A 19,454-nucleotide genomic window follows, 5' to 3' on the forward strand; every position below is an offset into this window, starting at 1 on the left:
TTAGTTGTTCTCTATTGCCCATAGAATAAATCCTGAAATGCTTCTCTTATCAGTTAATATCTTCCCCAGTCTTTCTTCCCAATATCGTCTTCCTTTTCACCCTCTATATGAAGACTCTAATCCAGCCAGAGTAATATCTACTGAACAAGGAACCCTGTGCTGGAGCTACCCTCATGCTATCATCAGTCCTCGAGATTGGGCATCCTCTTTCCTCTCCGGGTGCTTGGGCTGCTGAATTTGCTCAGAATGCTTTCCCAATGCACTCCTTTAGTCACCAGATATACTTTGATGCTTCTATGTGTAAAGAGTTGTTTTGGATACTGGCTATGCATGATGATCAACACAGAAATGGTCCTTGCCCTCAAGGAATTGACATTCTGGTCATGTTAGACAATTGTTACATAACTATGTAAATAATCCTAAAATTATAATTGTGATAAGGGCTATGGAGAAGGAAGGGCCTAATCTGGTCTGGAGGGCCAAGGAAGTGAGCTGAAATCCGAAAGATAAGAAGGAATTAGTGAAATAAAGAGACGGGAGGGGGCAGGAAGGAGAAGCAGGAACAATATGTATAAATGTCATGAGGGGAAAAGGAGGATGACGCGTTGGGGAAACTGGAGAAGTTCAGTGTTGCTGGAGCAAGAGAGTAAGAGGCCAGAGAAGTAGACAGGAAGCCAGATCACATAGGACTTTGTACAGCATATTAAGGAGTTTGGTATTTTTCCTAAATATGACAGGAAAATACTGGAAAGGTGATGTGACTAGCTTTATCATACCTTTGGTGGCTAGGCAGAGAATGGCTTAGAGGCGAACAAGATGAGAAGCAAGGAGACCAGTTAGGTCACCGCAGTCATGTAGCCAGAAATGATTGAAAGTGGAAGAGGAAAGAACTAGATAGGTTCAAGCTATAATTGGGTGATAAAAATGACAGGATTTGAAGTGTTGGATATGGGAGGATGACTCCTAGGTTTCTGGATTGTGCAAATGAGTAGATTCAGGGTCCGTTCACTGGAAGATGATAGCAAGAGGGGGGTCAGATGAGGAGGAAATGATAGTTGTATTAGCTTTGGACATTTTCTTTTTATTTGAGGTGCCCTTCAAATAACTAAATTAGATGACAGATGAACAAGACACTGAGTGAGCACAGTATCAGGGTCTAAACTCCCTCTGTTCATTCAAACCCCATCCATTCATTAAATCCTGCCTTAACCTGCCACCGCCAGGAGATGCTACTGACCCACTTTTTCCACACTGATCTTCTCCTCTGTGCTCTATCCTAGGGCTTCTTGCCTGACCCACTCATCAGGCTCCAGTCACATACTCTACCATGTGTATGTTAATATGTCTTGTTTCTACAATTAGAAATTGAGATTTTTTGAAGTCAGGGACCATGTGAGAGTAGGCTCTCTCTCACTACATCCACCGGTTATACATAATAGTAACAGTTCATTTTACCTGTATGTGAATGCTCAGCCTTTCTGCTAAACAGTAGTTAGAAGCAAAAGGTGTTATACACAGACAACTGGGACTTGAATTTTGGCTTCACCTCTCACTAGCAATGGTGGCTATAGTCAAGTGTTTTAACCTCTTCATCATACTTTGCCCAGTTGTTGATCCAGGATAACACTAATACCTGCCTCAGAGAGTTATGTGAGTATTGAATGCATAATGTATGCAAAGTGCATAGTACAGTGTTTGGCACATAGTAGGCATTAGAATTACTGATCGTTGTTGCTATTACTATTATTCTTTATTATTTTGGTAGGGATCAGAAGGTACCATAAATTAATATGACATCCAGTGGCTAAGGAGAGGTGGCAATTAGCAAATACAAAATTTGGCAAAAGCGTATGCTTGTTTCTCCATGCTTTTTTCTATAGAGAAGGTCTGCTTCAGAGGTCAACCGTCAATTTGTCCTCTTTTTCCCTGGCTGGAGCTTGTCCTCTGGTTTTAGAGAACATTCTAGTGGAGCCAGTCTCTTGAGTTTCACAAAACATAAATTAAGGTGTGACTGAAGAATCACAATGTGTGAATTGTGTGCACATGTGGATATCTGCACATACATAGGTACCTATGAATTATTTTCATTAGGAAGACCCATTGTCCATGGTGTATTGATCACGATGTTGCTAACAAGTAAAAAGAAATCACTCATTTTAGAGAAGAGACATACATTACCTCTTCAAACTAGCAGGGGGGTGATTTTAGTAAATTACTTCTTGCAGTTGCTTTAATGGCACCCTAATCACCCCACACTAATGTATCTCTGAACGCTAAGTAGTTTTCTGTCACCTCTCCAAAAGAAGTAGGATATTTCTTTTACAACATGAAAAATCTTGGGAGAAAGTGTGGAATTATTTTTCTCTATTTATATGAATGCCATATTTATTTATCGAATCACGTTGAGAATGTATATGTGGAGAATAGATGTAAGTTAGTACTTCTACTTATAAAAATCCAGTATCTCTTTTAAATGAATAGTAGTACCAAGAAAAAAAGTTATGATAAATGTCTTTCCAGCTTTTACATACCAACAAATCCAATTTTATACTTAAATTATTCTACTAATTCTTATTGTTAAGGGCATTTCTATTGAAATGTGGCCTTGGAATCTAGTGGTATTTTTAATATACTGGTTGATAATATGTATTTCAGTTTCATAGATGAATAATTAGAATTCAAAGTGGCCTTACCAGTTAGCTTCCTTTTTGTACCTCTCCTAAGGTCCGTTTGAATTTTATGTAGGTTAAGAAATAAAACTGATTTCCTAGATGAATGAAAGTTATCTTTCTATAATTTTAGCCTAATGTTAAATTAAACAGTTCATAAATGGACTGTTTTAAGTAACCCTGCCCAGACTTGAAATTCTTAGAGCAAATATTATTTGGCATTTATATGGCACAGCCTATCCAGACTGGACTTTTATTTATTGATTATATATAATGAAGTAGAACAGTGATATGCTTATAATTTTATAGATAAACTGTGGAGGAATTCAATTTTTCTCTCCCTCTTCACTACCAAGTCCCAATCACTAAAGACTGCCCTCCCCTTCCATCCCAAGCCCACAAGATTATCTTATGCTATCAAGTATTTAACCAAAAATCTTTTTGGAAGCAAAATGAATACTCAGAGCAGGAACAAATGCAACCTAATTCAGCACAGCTTCCCAGAGTCCTCAACTTCCTTACTGCAGGATGTGCAGAAGACACTGTTTTCACAAAGCAAGTTTCAGTTGTTATAAAGAGCTAAATTCCTGTGTGTCGTTGCTTTTATATGCTCAGGGTTGAGGGAAGCCTCTGGAAGGACCATGAGTTAATACCCAGATGAAGTACATAGACAATAACACACAGATTAATATACAGATGAAAATTTGTGTGGTTCTGGGACTGAATTTGGTCAGAACAACATTATTACAAATTTGTTCCAGTATGAGTTCCATGACAGCAGAGATCTTTGTTTTGGTCATTGCTTTTTCTCTAGTATCTGGAACAATGCCTGCTGCATTATGTGGTTCACAAATATTTGCTTAAAGAATGAATTTCCTTATATCCTGGACTAAAACTCAGACCTCTGGAATTTCCAAGCTGCTTTGTAGATTTCTGAAAAGTTCTTAAGATGTGGTTATTTGTGTAAAGATGAATAGTTCTGGAGTCCTTCATGTATAAGAAAGAACATTAGGCAGCATGGGGTATCATTGGGGACAGGGACGGCCCGATTCTTTAGCATGGTATAAGGCCCTTTGTAAACTGGCTCCACTAGCCATACACCTGTAGTGTGAGCACAGAAAATTAGTTGCTATTCTTCCCAATTCCCTTGAACATATCTTTGCCTTTGAACAGGTGCTTCTTTCTGCTAGAATTACTTTTATCACCTTTTCAACCTGCCAGAGGCATATTCATTCTTTAAAATGCAATTCAAAGTATCATCTCTTCTCTGAAGCCATTCTCAATCTTCCAGGCAGGATGAGTCCCTCAGTTCCCTTGGACTCCACAGCCCTTTATGCATAAGTTTGTCATGGCACTTACCTCCTTGTCCCATCATCACTTGCATGTCTGCACTAACTTGTCAGCCCTTCAGGGGCAGAGGATACGTCTTTTTCTCCTTCTTTCTCATCTGCCTGGATCCTATCACACAGTAGGTGCTTCATAACTGCTTACTGAATAACTTTTGAACTGAGCACACAAAAACTAAGGATGGAAGTACTCTATTGAAATAATAATAAATAATAGACAATTTGCATGACTTTGGGAAGAGCAAGTCTACTAACCCTAGCTTAGATTGATCAGATTTGCTAGCACAGTGATGTACTCTGAGATTCAAACTGGCCGCAAAGAGGAACACTTGAACAAGAAAGGGGGAATAAACAAATGGAGGTAGGGGTTCTAGATGAGGAAATGGCACCATAAAAATAATGGCTGCTGGATATGGAGTGGGAGAGGCTAAAGAACAAGTGGATGGCATTATGCTCAGTGAAATAAGTCAGACAGAGAAAGACAAGTACCAAATGATTTCCCTCATTTGTGGAGTATAACAACGAAGCAAAACTGAAGGAACAAAGCAGCAGCAGACTCTCAGACTCAAAGACTCCAAGGGACTAGTGGTTACCAAAGGGGAGGGGTGGGGGAGGGCGGGTGGGGAGGGAGGGAGAAGGGGATTGTGGGGTATCATGATTAGTGCACATGGTGTGTATAGGGTCACCGGGAAGACAGTGTAGCTCAGAGAAGACAAGTAGTGACTCTGTGGCATCTTACTACACTGATGGGCAGTGACTGCAATGGGGTATGGGGGGGAGTCAATAATAAGGGTGAAGATAATAACCACATTGTTTTTCTCATGAAATCTTCATAAGAGTGTATATCAACGATATCTTAATAAAAAAAAAGAACATGTAGATGGACAGAAGGAACAGAGCTATCTTAGAATCACATCTAGGACAAACTTTGAAACCAGTGAAAAAACCAGTCACTATGGTAAAAGTGAAAATGTTTTGTCAATATAGCATCAAATCACTGTGTAGCTGTTTGGGGTAGTTTTTTTTCTTCCCTGTAAGGTGATGATTTGGGACCGGATGGAGTCAACTGTTGAGGCATTGTGTAGACTTGTATTACATCTATTCTGTATATCATTAATGTCCTTGGGCAATCCTCAGAGATTGTTTGACCTGAATATCATTCCAAAATCTGTAAAAGGAACACAATTGCATTCATGTATGTAGGCTGTCCATTGTTTTCTAAGTCCTGAAATGTGCATTTTCTTGTTTGGGTTAAGTGTTCAAGGCGATGTTAATAAGGAATTGGGCCATGTAAGTTTCCAATTCAAAAGCATCAATGCCGTTGTTGCTGTTTGTATTTGCTTTCTAACTTTAAAGGTTCTGTAAAATGCATTTCATAGAAATTGCCTGCAGGGTTAGCACTAAATGATAGCTAAAGAGAAGCATGCCTTTATCTAATTCATACCTCCTTGATAGATTTAAAGAAAGATCTTCCTCAACATTTAATCAGAAACTATAGAATATTTTCAACTGAAAGTCTTCCTCTGAATGTTGTGATGCAGGTAAAATTCTTAATGGAAAACAGATTTAGTCTCAATCCATTTAGCCTGAGATGATAATGCTACCTTGTAAACAGGAAATACCCCCAATTTTGATCTGATTGTCTCTTTTGGCTGGGTGATAATGTGCTGAAGTGATACTCCAACATACAGTTCCCAATGAATAATACTCCTTTCGTATTTGTTAATGTTGTTAAATAATTTCAAAACTCTCCTCAAGGCAGCTGCTCTGAGCTAGGGAGCTAAACACAAGAGAGGCCAAAATTTTCTTTTATTTGTCCACCTGTAGACACAGATGTTGTTTGTGTGTGTTGTCTAGAATCACAGAATGTGCTCTGAAATATCATTGTTATTTTCAGTGAGTCAAAGTGACATGATGCTGGTGAAGTGAATCCATAAGAAAATACTTCAAAAGGAGGTATAAGAATACATAAAGCTCATACAAGAGCAATGAACTAATATATGCATACTTTAAAGGTCTCTTTTTTTATACTGTCAGTGGCAAAGGAAATGCCTATTGTCTCCCAGCTGCCATATCCCTCAAAGTATTTTGGCAGCTGGCTGTGAAAATCCAGATGGAAACAGCAGCAAGCTCAATGAAACCTGGGAAGTGAGGAGCAGGAAGTTCTAGCATCAGCCGCATGCACATTGAATGAATGAGGAGAAGTAGGCTGTGAATTTGCACTCCTTATAACTTCATATGCTGTATAAGGTGATGAGGACTCAGTGCTAAAATTGTTCTGAGTTAGCTTTGCCACTTGGTATCTATATGGTCTTGGACAATTAATCTCTCTTCAAGTCTCAGTTGCTTTATTTGAAAAGTGGGGATAATAATGATCTTTCTCACAGGGCACACTGTGAAGAAATAAAACAATGTATGTTTTAGGGCCTGGTACATAGAAAACACTAAATTCATGTTAGGATGCACTTTCTTTTTTTATGTAAAACGCATGTTCTTTGATAGCTTCACCTCCAATCCTTGTGCCCTAAGACTGGAGAATGTGTGCTTTGAAATCAGAACTACTAGTCCAAGTGTTTAAGTCTAAAACCTTGTGTTTTGTCAGTTACCAGTGAATTCCCTGGCAATTTAGGTAAATTAGTTTTACAATTTCCACAGCAAATAGAGAATGGTCTTTCTTTCTAAATATGTTTGTACTCATAGGCCTGTAAGGCAAACACAACTCTCAAAAATAATTCTATCCATTTAGATCAACTATACTTCAAAATGAGGTCAAGATTGGCTCTGACTACTAGAGTGTTTGACTACTATGCTGCTGTTTCTGTATAATAACCCATTCTGCTGTTGACTATATATACACTGTGCTACTAAAGAGCTCTTGTAGAAATTAGTGGTAAACAAATGGGACATTACTGACCTCCCATGGTTGAGAGGTAGATTTGAGGGTTGTTTGAAGAGTAGGGATGCCTTTGTACAGAGTTAACCATATCCTTTCATCTAGTCTTCTTTGAAACAAATGGCATGCATTTGGCCAGAATGATTAGCCAAGATTATGAGAGAAATCTGTAGCTATAGAATAAAACAAAGACAACTCCCTTCTTAAGGTTGCATTCCTAAGGGAAAGGTAAATGTGTATCACCAGTATTGAGTCTACCTGATCTGTCACAGTACTTTATCATTGAGCCCAGATTGGCCCATGAATCCTTCCTGCCACATTAGGATCAAACCTAACTTGCTGATCACGTTTGCTTCAGTCTGTAATGATCTAAGCATTCAGGAATTTCAGTGTGCAGAACCGCAGCTCTTCTGATTCCTCTGGAGTAAAGGCAAAATGGCAGACAAGTCAAGAGAAATTCATCTGTTCGTTCCCTCATTCATGGAGTTTGTGAACACAGATTGGTTTTTCAATCTCATCAGTCATTACTTTGTTTCCTTGCACACTGTGGTGTTCAACTGACACATTTAAATTAGGCAAATAAAACAGTCTTGTCTTCTCAATTCTAAAAATTTGTTAATGCACAATAAACTGTACATATTTATAGTGTGTGATTTGGCAAATTTTAAACAAATGTGTAGACCCATGAAAATATCACCACGATGAACATGTCTGTCACCTCCAAAAGTTTCCTCTTGCCCCTTTGTAATGCTTTTCTTTCTACCACTCTATACCTACCCCACTTCCAGGCAACCACTGATGTGCTTTCTGTCAGTGTAGATTAGTTTGCACTTTCTAGAGTTTTGCATAAATGGCAGCATACAGTATGTAGACTTTTTGGCTGGCTTTTTTTTTAACTCAGCATAATTTTATATTTATCCATGTAATTGTAGGTATCAATAATTCATTCCTTTTTATGACTCAGTAGAATTCCATTATATGGATGTCAGGGTTTGCATTCATTCACCTGTTGATGGTTATTTGAGTTGTTTCCAACTTTTGGCTATTATATATAAAGCTGCTATGAACGTTCATGCTCAAATCTTTGTGTGGACATGATTTTGTTTCTCTTGGGTACGTTTTGAGGGATGTGATAGCTAGATCATATGGTAGGTTTGTGTTTAACTCTCTAAGACATGAAGGTCTAATTAGCCCTGGAGCAAATGTTGCCCTCAGCCCCCCTAACAAATCTTAGTAGCAAGATCCAAAGGGATAAAACTATTGCTGAGTATTGACTACATGTCAGAACAAAGTTCAGTAATATATACAAATGGTTCCAGACTTATGGTAGTTCGACTTAAGGTTTTTCACCTCTACAACGGTGCAAAATCATTTGCATTCAGTGGAAACCATACTTCAGATTTTGGATTTGGATCTTTTCCTGGGCTAGCAATATACAGTATGAGACCCTCTCATGATGCTGGATAGCGGCAGTAAGCTTCAGCTCCCAGTCAGGCACGTGACCACAAGGGTGAACAGCTGATACATTTTGAACCATTATGCACCCATAAAACCATTCTTTTTTTCACTTTCAAATACATTATTCAATAAGTCAGATGCAATATTCAACACTTTGCAATAAAATAGGCTTTGTGCTTGATAATTTTGCCCAACTGTAAGCTAATGTATGTGTTCCAAGCAAGTTTAAGGTGTGCTAGACTAAACTATGATGTTTGGTAGGTTAGGTGTATTAAATGCATTTTGACTTATGCTATTTCCAACTTACGATGGATTTGTTAAGATGTCACCCCATCCAAAGTTGAGGAAGATCTGTATAGGAATACAAAAACCTTTCTGCATACTCTACTTAATGCCCACGAATTAGGAGGTTTTTTCCTCTGGCTGTTGAGAACAAGGATTCTTTCCAGCCCTGTTTCAGATTTAAAGTTGTTTCCTTTAATCCTTTCAGGTGGTTTTTTCTCCAGTCTCAGGTGGTTTTCTTGCACACATGTGCTCTTCAGGACTCCAGTGAATATCCAGGGGGACCCTCTGCAGGTCTCTGGAGTTCTCTCTTTATGCAGCTGTCTCCTCTTTGGTACTCGGTACTGCAAACTCTAGCTATCTTGACTTTCCCAGACTACCAGGTCGGTCTCCTCAACTCAGCCTGCCAGGCTTCAGCCATATCCTCTCTCCCTGTGCTAAGGCCTGGAAACTCTTTGCAGACACTAAGCTGGGGTAGTCATAGGGCTCATCTCATTTGTTTCCCATATCGTGGATTGCTGTCCTTGGTTATCCAATGTCTGAAAACTGTTGTTTCATGTATTTTGTCTGGCTTGATTGTTCTTGTCTCAGGCAGGAGAATAAATTTGGTCCCTGTCACCCTATCTTGACTGCAAGTGGAAGTCTTCTCTAGAATTTAATATTTTCCTGTAAACAGAATTCAAAACTCCCCTGATTGAGTGTCCTTTAACAGTTCTTTCCACAACGTTTGTCCATTTGGAGAGTTTCTTCTTTCTATCCCTGAAAAAAAAAAGCATTCTCTGAGTTCATGAAAACACAGCCTGTCAAAGGAGCCACCTACTCAACTCTAGGACACTCTACACATTTGCCAAGATGGTCATTTCTATCTGGTATATGGAATAACACTGATGGCTGAGCAGGACAAAAGAAGTTTCAATTCAAGTTATTTGCAAGATTGTCTTTTACCAAGGTTTTGTGACTGGCTTTAGTGAAAAGCTCCCAGCTCTATACTCTAGGGTATATCTTGAAGAATTTTAATAGAGAATCATTTCCCAATATATTAAAGTAGAGTGAGGACAGCTTCTTTTTTTAGTGAGACTATTTCAGTCAGAAGATGATACAGAGAACTCATTCTCCAGTAGTCTAATATTGTTATAAATTGTGTTTTCCTGCATCCGTAGCCAGTGGGCTGCTGTCTTTCTCTTTTCGACAAATTTACCAAAATAACAATTTTTCAATTTGCATTAGTAGGCATTGTTTTATGTTAAACCAAACCATCTCATATGTATCAGAATTGTATTCAAGAATTTAACCCTTTCAGGAGTGGCCTCATACTAACTACTGACTTTAAAACTTTGGTATTTAACGATCATTCCTTGTCTAGAATAATTCTAGGGCCTGAGGGAATGGCAATATCACCTTACTTTATTTAGTATCTTCATAGATCATGTAACACCTTTGCAGAAATTATCTCATTTGATATTTGAGAGATACTAAAAGTTTAGAGAATGCTGAAGGATCTGGAGATCTGATTCAGGAGATTATACAGATGATACACATATAGAAAAAAGAGAAATAGGCAATCAGATAGAAAATTGCATAGCAAAGACTAGAAATGCTATAGAGAGGAGTAAGATTTTGGGGAGTCGGGAGAGGAAAGTTGGAGAATACTTTGTGAAGGCACTGGCACAGGCTGGATATTAGGAATTAGATTAGCGAAAGATCAAAGAGAGGGATTCCAGGTGGTTTGCGTAACATGTCCAAAGATACAGAGTCAAAAAGAAATAGGACATCTTAGAAAAATGGTAGGAAGAATCCCCTAATGGAGCAGAACATAGTTTATTCAATAGTTCTTAGTAGACACTGACTCTGGTACACAGTTCCATCTTGGCATCTTTACTCACTTATCAGAAAATAAATGCTTACAGATTAGTGTAGAATGTTACAGAAGTCACATTGTTTGCCTTTGTAAGTATGTGTCTGAAGCACTCAAAAGTGTTTTTAGTGGTCATTTTTAGCTCTTTGGCTCACTGGTCTCACTTCTCTCGATGGAATTGTGCTGCAGGTTAATGCAGTTTAAAATTAACATGCATACACCCCCCCACACACACAGATTAAACAGTTTCACATGCTTAGTGAACATAATGAAAATACAGAAGTATACTTGGAAGACCATAGTGGTCAAAAAGGATTCAGCCTCCAAAGTGTTATGAAGAGCCAGAAAATTGCACCAACACAGGTAAGAAATGAGAAATTTTTAGGGCCATTGAGCACCATGCATTTCCAGTGTTCAGTAGCCCTGAAAATTTCTCATTTAGGCTAGAAGTGTCTGTCTCATTCGAAATGTTGAAATAAAGGGAACACGTTCAGGTTCTCATTGATCTAAATTTCTTTTGACATCCAGGACCTCCCACCATCTTTTCTAGTCCCTGATTCTTTTTCCAGACTCTTGTAATGAAGGCTGTAGGGCAGGCATCACCTTTCTCACTGTAGCCATAACTGCTGTCTGAGTTAGCTTCAGAGCAAGTTCTCCCATTTTATGTGAGGACCGTCTAAATGGGGCCCTGCACTAAGGTGAATATTAGTTCCAGGAAATAGAAGTTGCTTATTTCCACATCAAATGTCCTTCCTTCTCGGATTGCTGAAGGATATTTTCATCTCTTTCTAAATACAACTGGAGTCCCTTTTGATTTCTCCCAGGTTCCTACTTCATCTCCCTTCCTTTCAACTTCATGCCATAATTCTGTGTCCTTCTCTGGTTTGAGCCATTTTTACAGATTTGCAATGCACTGTACTGCTGAGAGCATCCTTTTTAACATTAACATGGTCTGTTAACTAAGTTCTATGATGGCTCCAGTTAGCCGATATTGGTCACCAAGCATGAATGTTTATACTTCAGGCTTTTAGCTCTGCCCAGATTCTTTGCTGTGCTTTTCACTATACTGACATATGGAGGAATCTTGAAAATTAAATAAGGCATAATTGGTAGGTCCTGAGTACCAGATAATGGGTGCATTTGGAACTCTGAGGTGGGAGATTGAGTTGAGGAAGCATAGTCCTTTTCTTTAAGTCCTCTGATAACCACAGGCTCTAGACTTGCACTTGGGGGCACTCCATCTCTCACTCCTGTGCCCTCGAAAAGGCTGATAAGCCCTCAGCAGTAAACAAAAGGTCAGGTCTGGGTGGTGTGCCTTTATTACTTTGTCATCATTTGGACCATTTGAAAAGGCTGTCTGTGGAACTTGCCAAAGGACATGACATGGTCCTGTTAACTCACTCTGCTCAATGCCTAATACAGTACTGTGGATTTGATAAAGCGTTTCCACAAAGTCAGAGAAGAGGAAATTAAATTGGGCTAATTTTCTAAGACTAAGAGAATCAGAGAAGTCTTATTTTGTTTTCTTGACTAGAAATTGAGTGGGTGTTCAGCAGAGCTGTGTTTAGGTAAACTTACATGAACTGATTTGTTTGACAATTTGATACCTTTTTCTTTTCAAAGCCCCCAAACTGAGAAATACAAAATGGTACCCAGTAGCAAAAATTATTTGTCTTCTTTCTGGTGTTGTTCATTTCTTTCTTTCTTTGTATTTCTTGCTTGAGTAATGAATAATTAGTGGGTCAGCAATATTTTTTAATTGTGTGAATTTTTATTCATTATGCCATAGAGTACTGTTTGCAATAGCCATGTTTATAAACTGATAATTGTATGTTTGATGAGTAACTATTTACTCAGTTGATATTTTTTTACATTATATATTTTACATACTCTATCTAGCAATAATCTTGCAACTCACAATGGATACCTAGGCTGTATCCATACTTAAATATAGCAAAACTTGTATTTAGCTAACATGCATGATTATCCTTCACAATAAAAGTATGAATAGCACCTTGATTCATAAAATTGCTAATCTTTTCCCATTTGAAAATATTAATCATTCCACATTTGGCCATAACAGCCTCAAGTCAACATTACAGAATTTTAGAACAAGTGAGTTTCCTAGAGATTTTACAAATGAGGAAACTGAGGCTCCAAGATATTAGGTGACTTACCTAAAAACCGCATGGCTAATTAAAACACCTGCTTTTGTATGTAATTCATAAGGCTTGTTATGAATCACAGTAATTAAAATTAATAATTGAATCCCCTCTCCCTCTTCCTTATTTTGGAAATGGACTATACTCTTTAGAGGTTATATCCCAAATCACTCAGGCCATGGCTAAGATTAATCGTGCTTTTTGACCTCCAATTATGTATTTGGAATGTGGTGCCTTAAAACTCCCTTTTTAGAGGAAATATAGAGGGGTACTGACTGTTAAGAAAAATGAAGTCTTAAGCTTATCAGAAACTCAGAAATGGCATTTCTAGAAAAATGCTGATATAGGTAACCACTACTTTCCCTTTCAAGTTTTGATAAATGGTTTCTCAAGGTTGAACACCTGAAGATCAATCCCTAGATTCAGAGAGAAAGTACAGATCATTTTATTTAGTACTTATGGCATTTTTAAATGATTAATTTATAAGCATTAATAGAGACCTAAAGTGATCCTTCAGCCCAAATTTGCGCAATTTAGTCACATGATCCCCAACTATAGAATGTTCCCTTTGCTGCTGAAAGCTAATGAGTGATGAGTTTCATCCTTAGTTTTCCCCCTAAAATTGGCTTCCAACTGTTATGTTCCTAGGAAAAAAGTGTTCCCTCGAACATCACTGAGATCATCAGTGAGCCTTGATTGCCTCTTGACTCAGATATAAGCAAGATAGTGTTTGACTACCTTTTCATTCACATTACATGTACTTTCTTCTACTAGGAGGAAAAGAGCAGGGCCTCCTTCTAGCTCAGAGACCCTTGGCTCCACCTATGAAAATTGACTGATTCTCCAGACTCCTCACTGTCTTATTATCTGGTGGTACACAATCCACTAAAAAATATTATAGAGGTATAATTGAAGTACAATAAACTGCATATGTTTAAAGGGTATATCCAAACTTCAGCTTAGATACACCATAATCAAGATAACAGACATTTAGATCATCCTAAAAATGTCCTTGTTTCCCTCTGTTCTCCATTTCTCCCTCCTCTCTTCCTCAGGCAACCACTGATCTGTTTTCTATCACTATAGGTTGGTTTGCATTTTCTAGAATTTTACTTAAATGGGAGCATACAATATGTAAACACTCTGTTGGTCTTCTTTAACTCAGCATAATTATTTTGTGGTCCATGCATCTTGTTACATGTATCAATAGTTCAATCATTTTTTAGGACTGAGTGGTATTCCACTATGTGTATATACCTACCATAGGTGGTTCATCTTTTCATGGACATTTGGGTTCTTTCTACTTTTTAGCTGTTTTGAACAAAGCTTATGAACAACCTTGTACAGAATTTTGTGTGGACAGAAGTTTCCATTTCTTTGGGATAAATGTCCAGGAGTGCATTGCTCTCCTGTTAAGTATAGCTTTCCTGTTTAGGAAACTACCAAACTATTTCCCAGAGTGGTTGTACCATTTTACTTTCTCACCAACAATGTATATAGTTTTTCCATATTCTTGTCAACACTTGGTGTGGTCAAAAGCTTTTTAGCAATTGTGGTAGGTTTGTAGTGTATCTCATTGTGGTTTTAGTTTACATTTTCCTGATAACTGATGATGTTGAGCAGCTTTTTATTTGCTTATTGGTCTTTCCTGTGTCATTTTTTTGTGAAGTGTGGCTTCAAATATTTTGCCTATTTTAAAAATTTTTTCTCAACTCTTCATTAATATGCTCTGATTTTGTCTCTTACAATGTTGTAAAATAGGTTTTCCTTACAATAAAAATTAAATACATGTTGGTGAGGCCCCACATACATCATTCACTTGACAACATCTGTATCTGCTTATTCCTGAAATGTAGTTTCTCATGGCATCAATCTATCCATTTTAATCTTAGATATCCTAAAATTGTACTTCCATTTCTTTTGTGGCTGGCTTTTTGGTAATAATGGATCTATAATAAATCCAATTGAACTTTATCTTCTCTAGGGAATATGTAATATTTTAGGTAACAAGGTTATATGTACAAGGCTAAAAACAACCACTTAAGGTGCATTGTAAGTGCTTTATAGAAAATACATCCTATGGGAATTTTGAACACTATTAACACTTTTGTGTATTTAAGGAAATAATTTATAAATGGTAACATTGATTTCAAAAAGAGGAAAGTGGGGCAGTTCAGTGAATATCACTTACCGTAAATAAGAGAAACCTTTCTTTTCTTTCCTTTTTTTGCTTTACCATTAAAAAAGAAAAGAAAAACTTATGGCTTACTTGGATTGTTCCTTTTTCTAATTATATATTGACAAGGAAATATATTTTTATCTGGCTGTATTTAATTAGAGAATTTGTGGTTTAGTCTTTGTATTCAAATCAGAGTATGGTTCCAGTAGAAAGGAGTCTCATGCAATTTTTTTTCACATTAGAACACATATCACATATCCTTGAAAGGGAACAAATCCATGTTTAAATTTCCTTCTGCACGAGAAACAAATCTCTATTAAAGAGGGATTCTGCTTACATCTATCAGTGATCTTTTTTTTTTAACTTTAGGATTTTATTATGCAGGATGACAAATTGGTTGTGTATTTATTTTTATTTGCGCATCCTTTTCCAATGAATGTCTTTACTATGACTCAGAAGCTCGTATTAAAATCTTGGAAAGTCACATCTCCTATGCCATTGTGTGCGGGAAAATAAATGCAAGTCTGTGCTTTTGAAAGTAAATTCCCTAATTAGTGCCCTGAATCCATGGAAAAGTAATGGGAGCACCTCACAACAGTTCAGTTCAAACATTTTCTTTCTTGTGTCTCCAAACAGAATTAGAGCTGGTTGCTGCAGTGTTTTTGGTAATGCCACAGTAAGATTCTCTTCCTTCCTCTCCCCTTTTCCTGGCTTTCCCACTGATGTCAGGGAAATCTCTAGGCAAGTAGTTTTCAAAGTGTGGTCCCTTGACCAGTAGTAGCCCAGGCCTTAGCCTGGGAATTTGTTAGAAATGCCGATTCTCCAGACCTGCTACTTCAGACCTGCTGAATCAGAAAGTGAACCTGGGGAGCAGGCACAGCAATCTGCATTTCAACAAGCCTTAGGGGATTCTGAAGCACGCTGAAATTTGGGAATCACTGGCCCAGGGGAATAAAGGAAATTGTGAATACAGGCCTATATAAAATGATTTTCCTACAGCTTCAAGCTGACAGGTCATTACCAGGTTGCTGTAGCAACAATGGCACAAAAGGACTAGATAATGAAACATAGTGAAATTAAGAGGCATGAATATTAACTGACCCCAATATTCTAGACCACTAAGATTTATACTGGGCAAAATGGATTTTTACTTTTAGCCTTATGTCAGAGAGAAGCACGGTTTCATAAGGTTTTATGTCTGACAAGTGGAAACCATGCTTATTTTTTAGACATCACTCCTTTGGAATTTAGACAAATTTTTATAGAAAAGTTACTCTTAGAATTTTGTAGAAAAATTATATCTTTAAGAATTACTCATAAAGACATTGATGATAGAAATCAGAAGTAAGGTTCTCATCAGTAACTTATAACTCTGAAAGAATTAATTTGTAATTGAATTTTCCTAATACATTATAGTAGCTTTATTTGCCTACAATATTTATTTCACAGAACAGTGCTAGGCACATAATAACTCTTAAATCAGCATTAAGATTTGATTTGTTAAACCCTTGTTTGGCAATTATATGTCACAAAAATAGCTATTTTTAGAAATATATTAATATTCTGCACTCTTCTTTCTAGTATATGGTCTATCTAAATTCTAGCACTTTCTATATTCAAATAATTGAATTCGTTTGCATTGTATTGATATGTGCTAAGGATTAGATGCACTCAGTTGAGCTTTTTCCTGGCCAACTGACATACCCTGTCTCTGATGTCAGTCTGAGAAAATCCTACATAGTGCACAACATCCCCGGATTACCTTATCTGAGTATTACACGGACATGTCAGATGATATATCTTGGCATGTGGTCATTTTTCATTAACTTATTAAGGACTGTTAAAGCACTTTTCCCCTTTTTGACACCTTGCCATAATTGAATGCAAAACTGACTGTAAGACTGAATGCCTGATATTCATGCAGTAATTTGAGAGGGCTTCACTGGCATCTAGGAAAAACCTAGCCCAAATGGGTATTTTAGGAAAAAGTGCTCTGTTGCTATCTGACATGGGCTATGGACAAATGACATCTACCCCTGGATTTTATTTTCTTCAACTGTAAAAAAGAAGGGATTTGTCACATCATCTCTAAGATCCTAAATATTTTATGATTCTGAGCCTTGGGAGGGAAAGAGGGGAAACCCAAACCATGAAGCACTGCTGAGGTGCAATGTATGATGGGATATTTTTTAGGTATTTGTTGAAAGAGTGAACGAAACAGTATAGTTAGCAGAAAGTAGGCCTCAAACTCCTTTAGAGACAATGGGAAATAATGATATTAAGTTCTCATAATTTTAGTGGTTAGACTAATGGTATTTTACAGAAAATACTTCAAAAAAGTGTATTTAAATTTAATGTTTTTCCCTCAGAGTTTCACCTTGAATTATTTATTCTTAACTCTAATGTGTATGAAATAACTTAGAAAAGCCAATAATTTTAATATTTTAAACATAGGTGTGCTCTACAGATCATATATATTCTTCCTAGAAGACAAATATCTTTTAAAGGACAGCTCTCTACACTTTATACTCATCTACACTCACTTATTTCATTACATTTTGTGCAACCTAAAATTGTAGCTATAAAGCTATTTTGGGCATACTTTTTTCAGAATCTTGTAAGAATCAACAGGAGCATAATTTTAAGCTACAGAAGTGCAATATAAGCACAGAATAAATTTAAAAAACCAGGATTCTAACTTTGCAAAAACACATAATTACTAGCATTACGGGGAGGGGGTGTAAGGACAAGTAGAATTTTGTTACGTATTTCTTCATACTTCTAACCTTTTTTCGGAACTTTGTTTCTTCACAGAGATGGAGTTCTGTGAAAATCCTCACACTCTGTGCTCTGGCTACCAGACGGATATGCACAGTGTTTCTCGGCACGGCTACCAGCTAGAGATGGGATCTGACGTGGACACGGAGACAGAAGGCGCTGCCTCACCTGACCACGCGCTGAGAATGTGGATAAGGGGGATGAAATCAGAGCATAGTTCCTGTTTGTCCAGCCGGGCCAACTCCGCATTGTCCTTGACTGACACTGATCACGAACGGAAGTCTGATGGGGAGAATGGTAATAGAACTATATGTACTGTTTCAGTAAGACCCAGAGAGAATGCAGTTTTTAGCCTTTGATTTGTTTTCCTTCCCTATAACCACCTGTCTTTCGTTGAATATGCAGAATGGACATGCAAGCTGGCAGGGTCCCATGGACAAGGCAAGGGCCTAAATATCTGGCAAACAGAAATATTTATTTACAATGATAGGCAAAATACTTTTTTATTTCTAGTGATCCCTCAAGGGAAATAATCTCATATAGTCAGCAATCTTATGCATGTCTTGTTTATTTATGACTCACCTTTTATGCTCATCTTTATTTTCCAGGGCAATACCAGTGGTGTTTTTTATAGAAAGTACTCATTTGATGTATTTTGACTTTATATCAATATGTGAACAATGAGATGAACTAATGTATAGCAAGTATATTATGTAAGTGCTTTCTATTTTGATTCAGATTAATCTGTCAAGTGTACAGACAGATTCAAATTAACCAGGTTAGACTGAAATGATTACAAAAAAAACAGAACGTAAATGAGCACCAGCCATTTGTCAGACAATAACCAATAACAGTAGTATCATTAATTTGTAATTATGTATTATTTTCTTACAACTTTTAGAAATAGGGAAGTTTTGTCTTTATGATTTGTTGAGAAGAATGTAATTTATTTCTGCTCTTCTGTCCCTACAAAAGAACAAAATCCTTTCACAGAAAGCAAATTAATGCTTATTAAAACCATTAATCTAGTCGCTCCATCATTCTGTTTGTCTAAATTTTGTTATGTCCCTTCACCATGACTGCAAGGCCTGGTCTGTCAGCATTGGCTAATTAGTATTTGCTCAGGTGGCAGACAGGTAGCCAGAAAAGTCCTGTACCTACAGCTTTTTCTATTCTATCCTCCTTTGCCTCCTCCAGCCCATAGGAGACACTGGCCACAAGGATATAATCAGGAATGACTGTTTGCCTACATGTTAGACTATCATTTCCTAAATGAAAGGGCCAGAACACTTTGTAATATCACCAAGAATCCTTGAGGTCTTGATTTTTTTTATTTTCATGTATGTACTGCTGAGTTTGGCCTAGAGTGTAGGAGGTGAAGTATTGAAATGAGAACGGACCACATTTGATCTAGATATGCATATTCATGTAGGTGAAAGAGCATTAGGATGGAAGTTAGGAGACCTTGGAACGGTCTTTACAGTTTTCTGGGCTTCAACTGTCAATCAGGAAAAATAATAATCACCTTTCTGTGAAATGGAGTGGTAGATGATCTCTTGTATTGCCAAGACTTTTTGTTCACTCTCATCTCACCCTGACATAGGAAGTTATATCCAATTCATTGGGTTGAAACATTAAAATAAAAGAAAGACATTTCTGGCTGGGTCAAATAGTATTTCTATTTTTAGTTTTTTGAGGAACTTCCATACTGCTCTCCACAGTGGTTGTACCAATTTACATTCTCACCAGCAGTATAGGAGGGTTGCCCTTTCTCCACATCCTCGCCAACATTTGTTGTTGTTTGTCTTTTGGATGTTGGTGATCCTTACTGG

At 37.4% G+C, this 19,454-nt stretch overlaps 1 protein-coding gene across 2 annotated transcripts in view; it reads left to right on the plus strand.

Annotated features, from left to right (window-relative positions):
- TENM1 (teneurin transmembrane protein 1) overlaps positions 1 to 19,454 on the plus strand; it is a 735,522-nt gene that overhangs the window by 275,537 nt on the left and 440,531 nt on the right. For both annotated transcript variants that reach the window (XM_036880853.2, XM_036880855.2), the window contains exon 4: positions 17,659 to 17,919. In XM_036880853.2, coding sequence (XP_036736748.2) covers positions 17,659 to 17,919 — 261 coding nt within the window. The remainder of the gene's footprint in view (positions 1 to 17,658; positions 17,920 to 19,454) is intronic.

The sequence above is a fragment of the Manis pentadactyla genome, chromosome X (assembly GCF_030020395.1).
Source record: "Manis pentadactyla isolate mManPen7 chromosome X, mManPen7.hap1, whole genome shotgun sequence".
Classification (NCBI taxonomy): Eukaryota; Metazoa; Chordata; class Mammalia; order Pholidota; family Manidae; genus Manis; species Manis pentadactyla.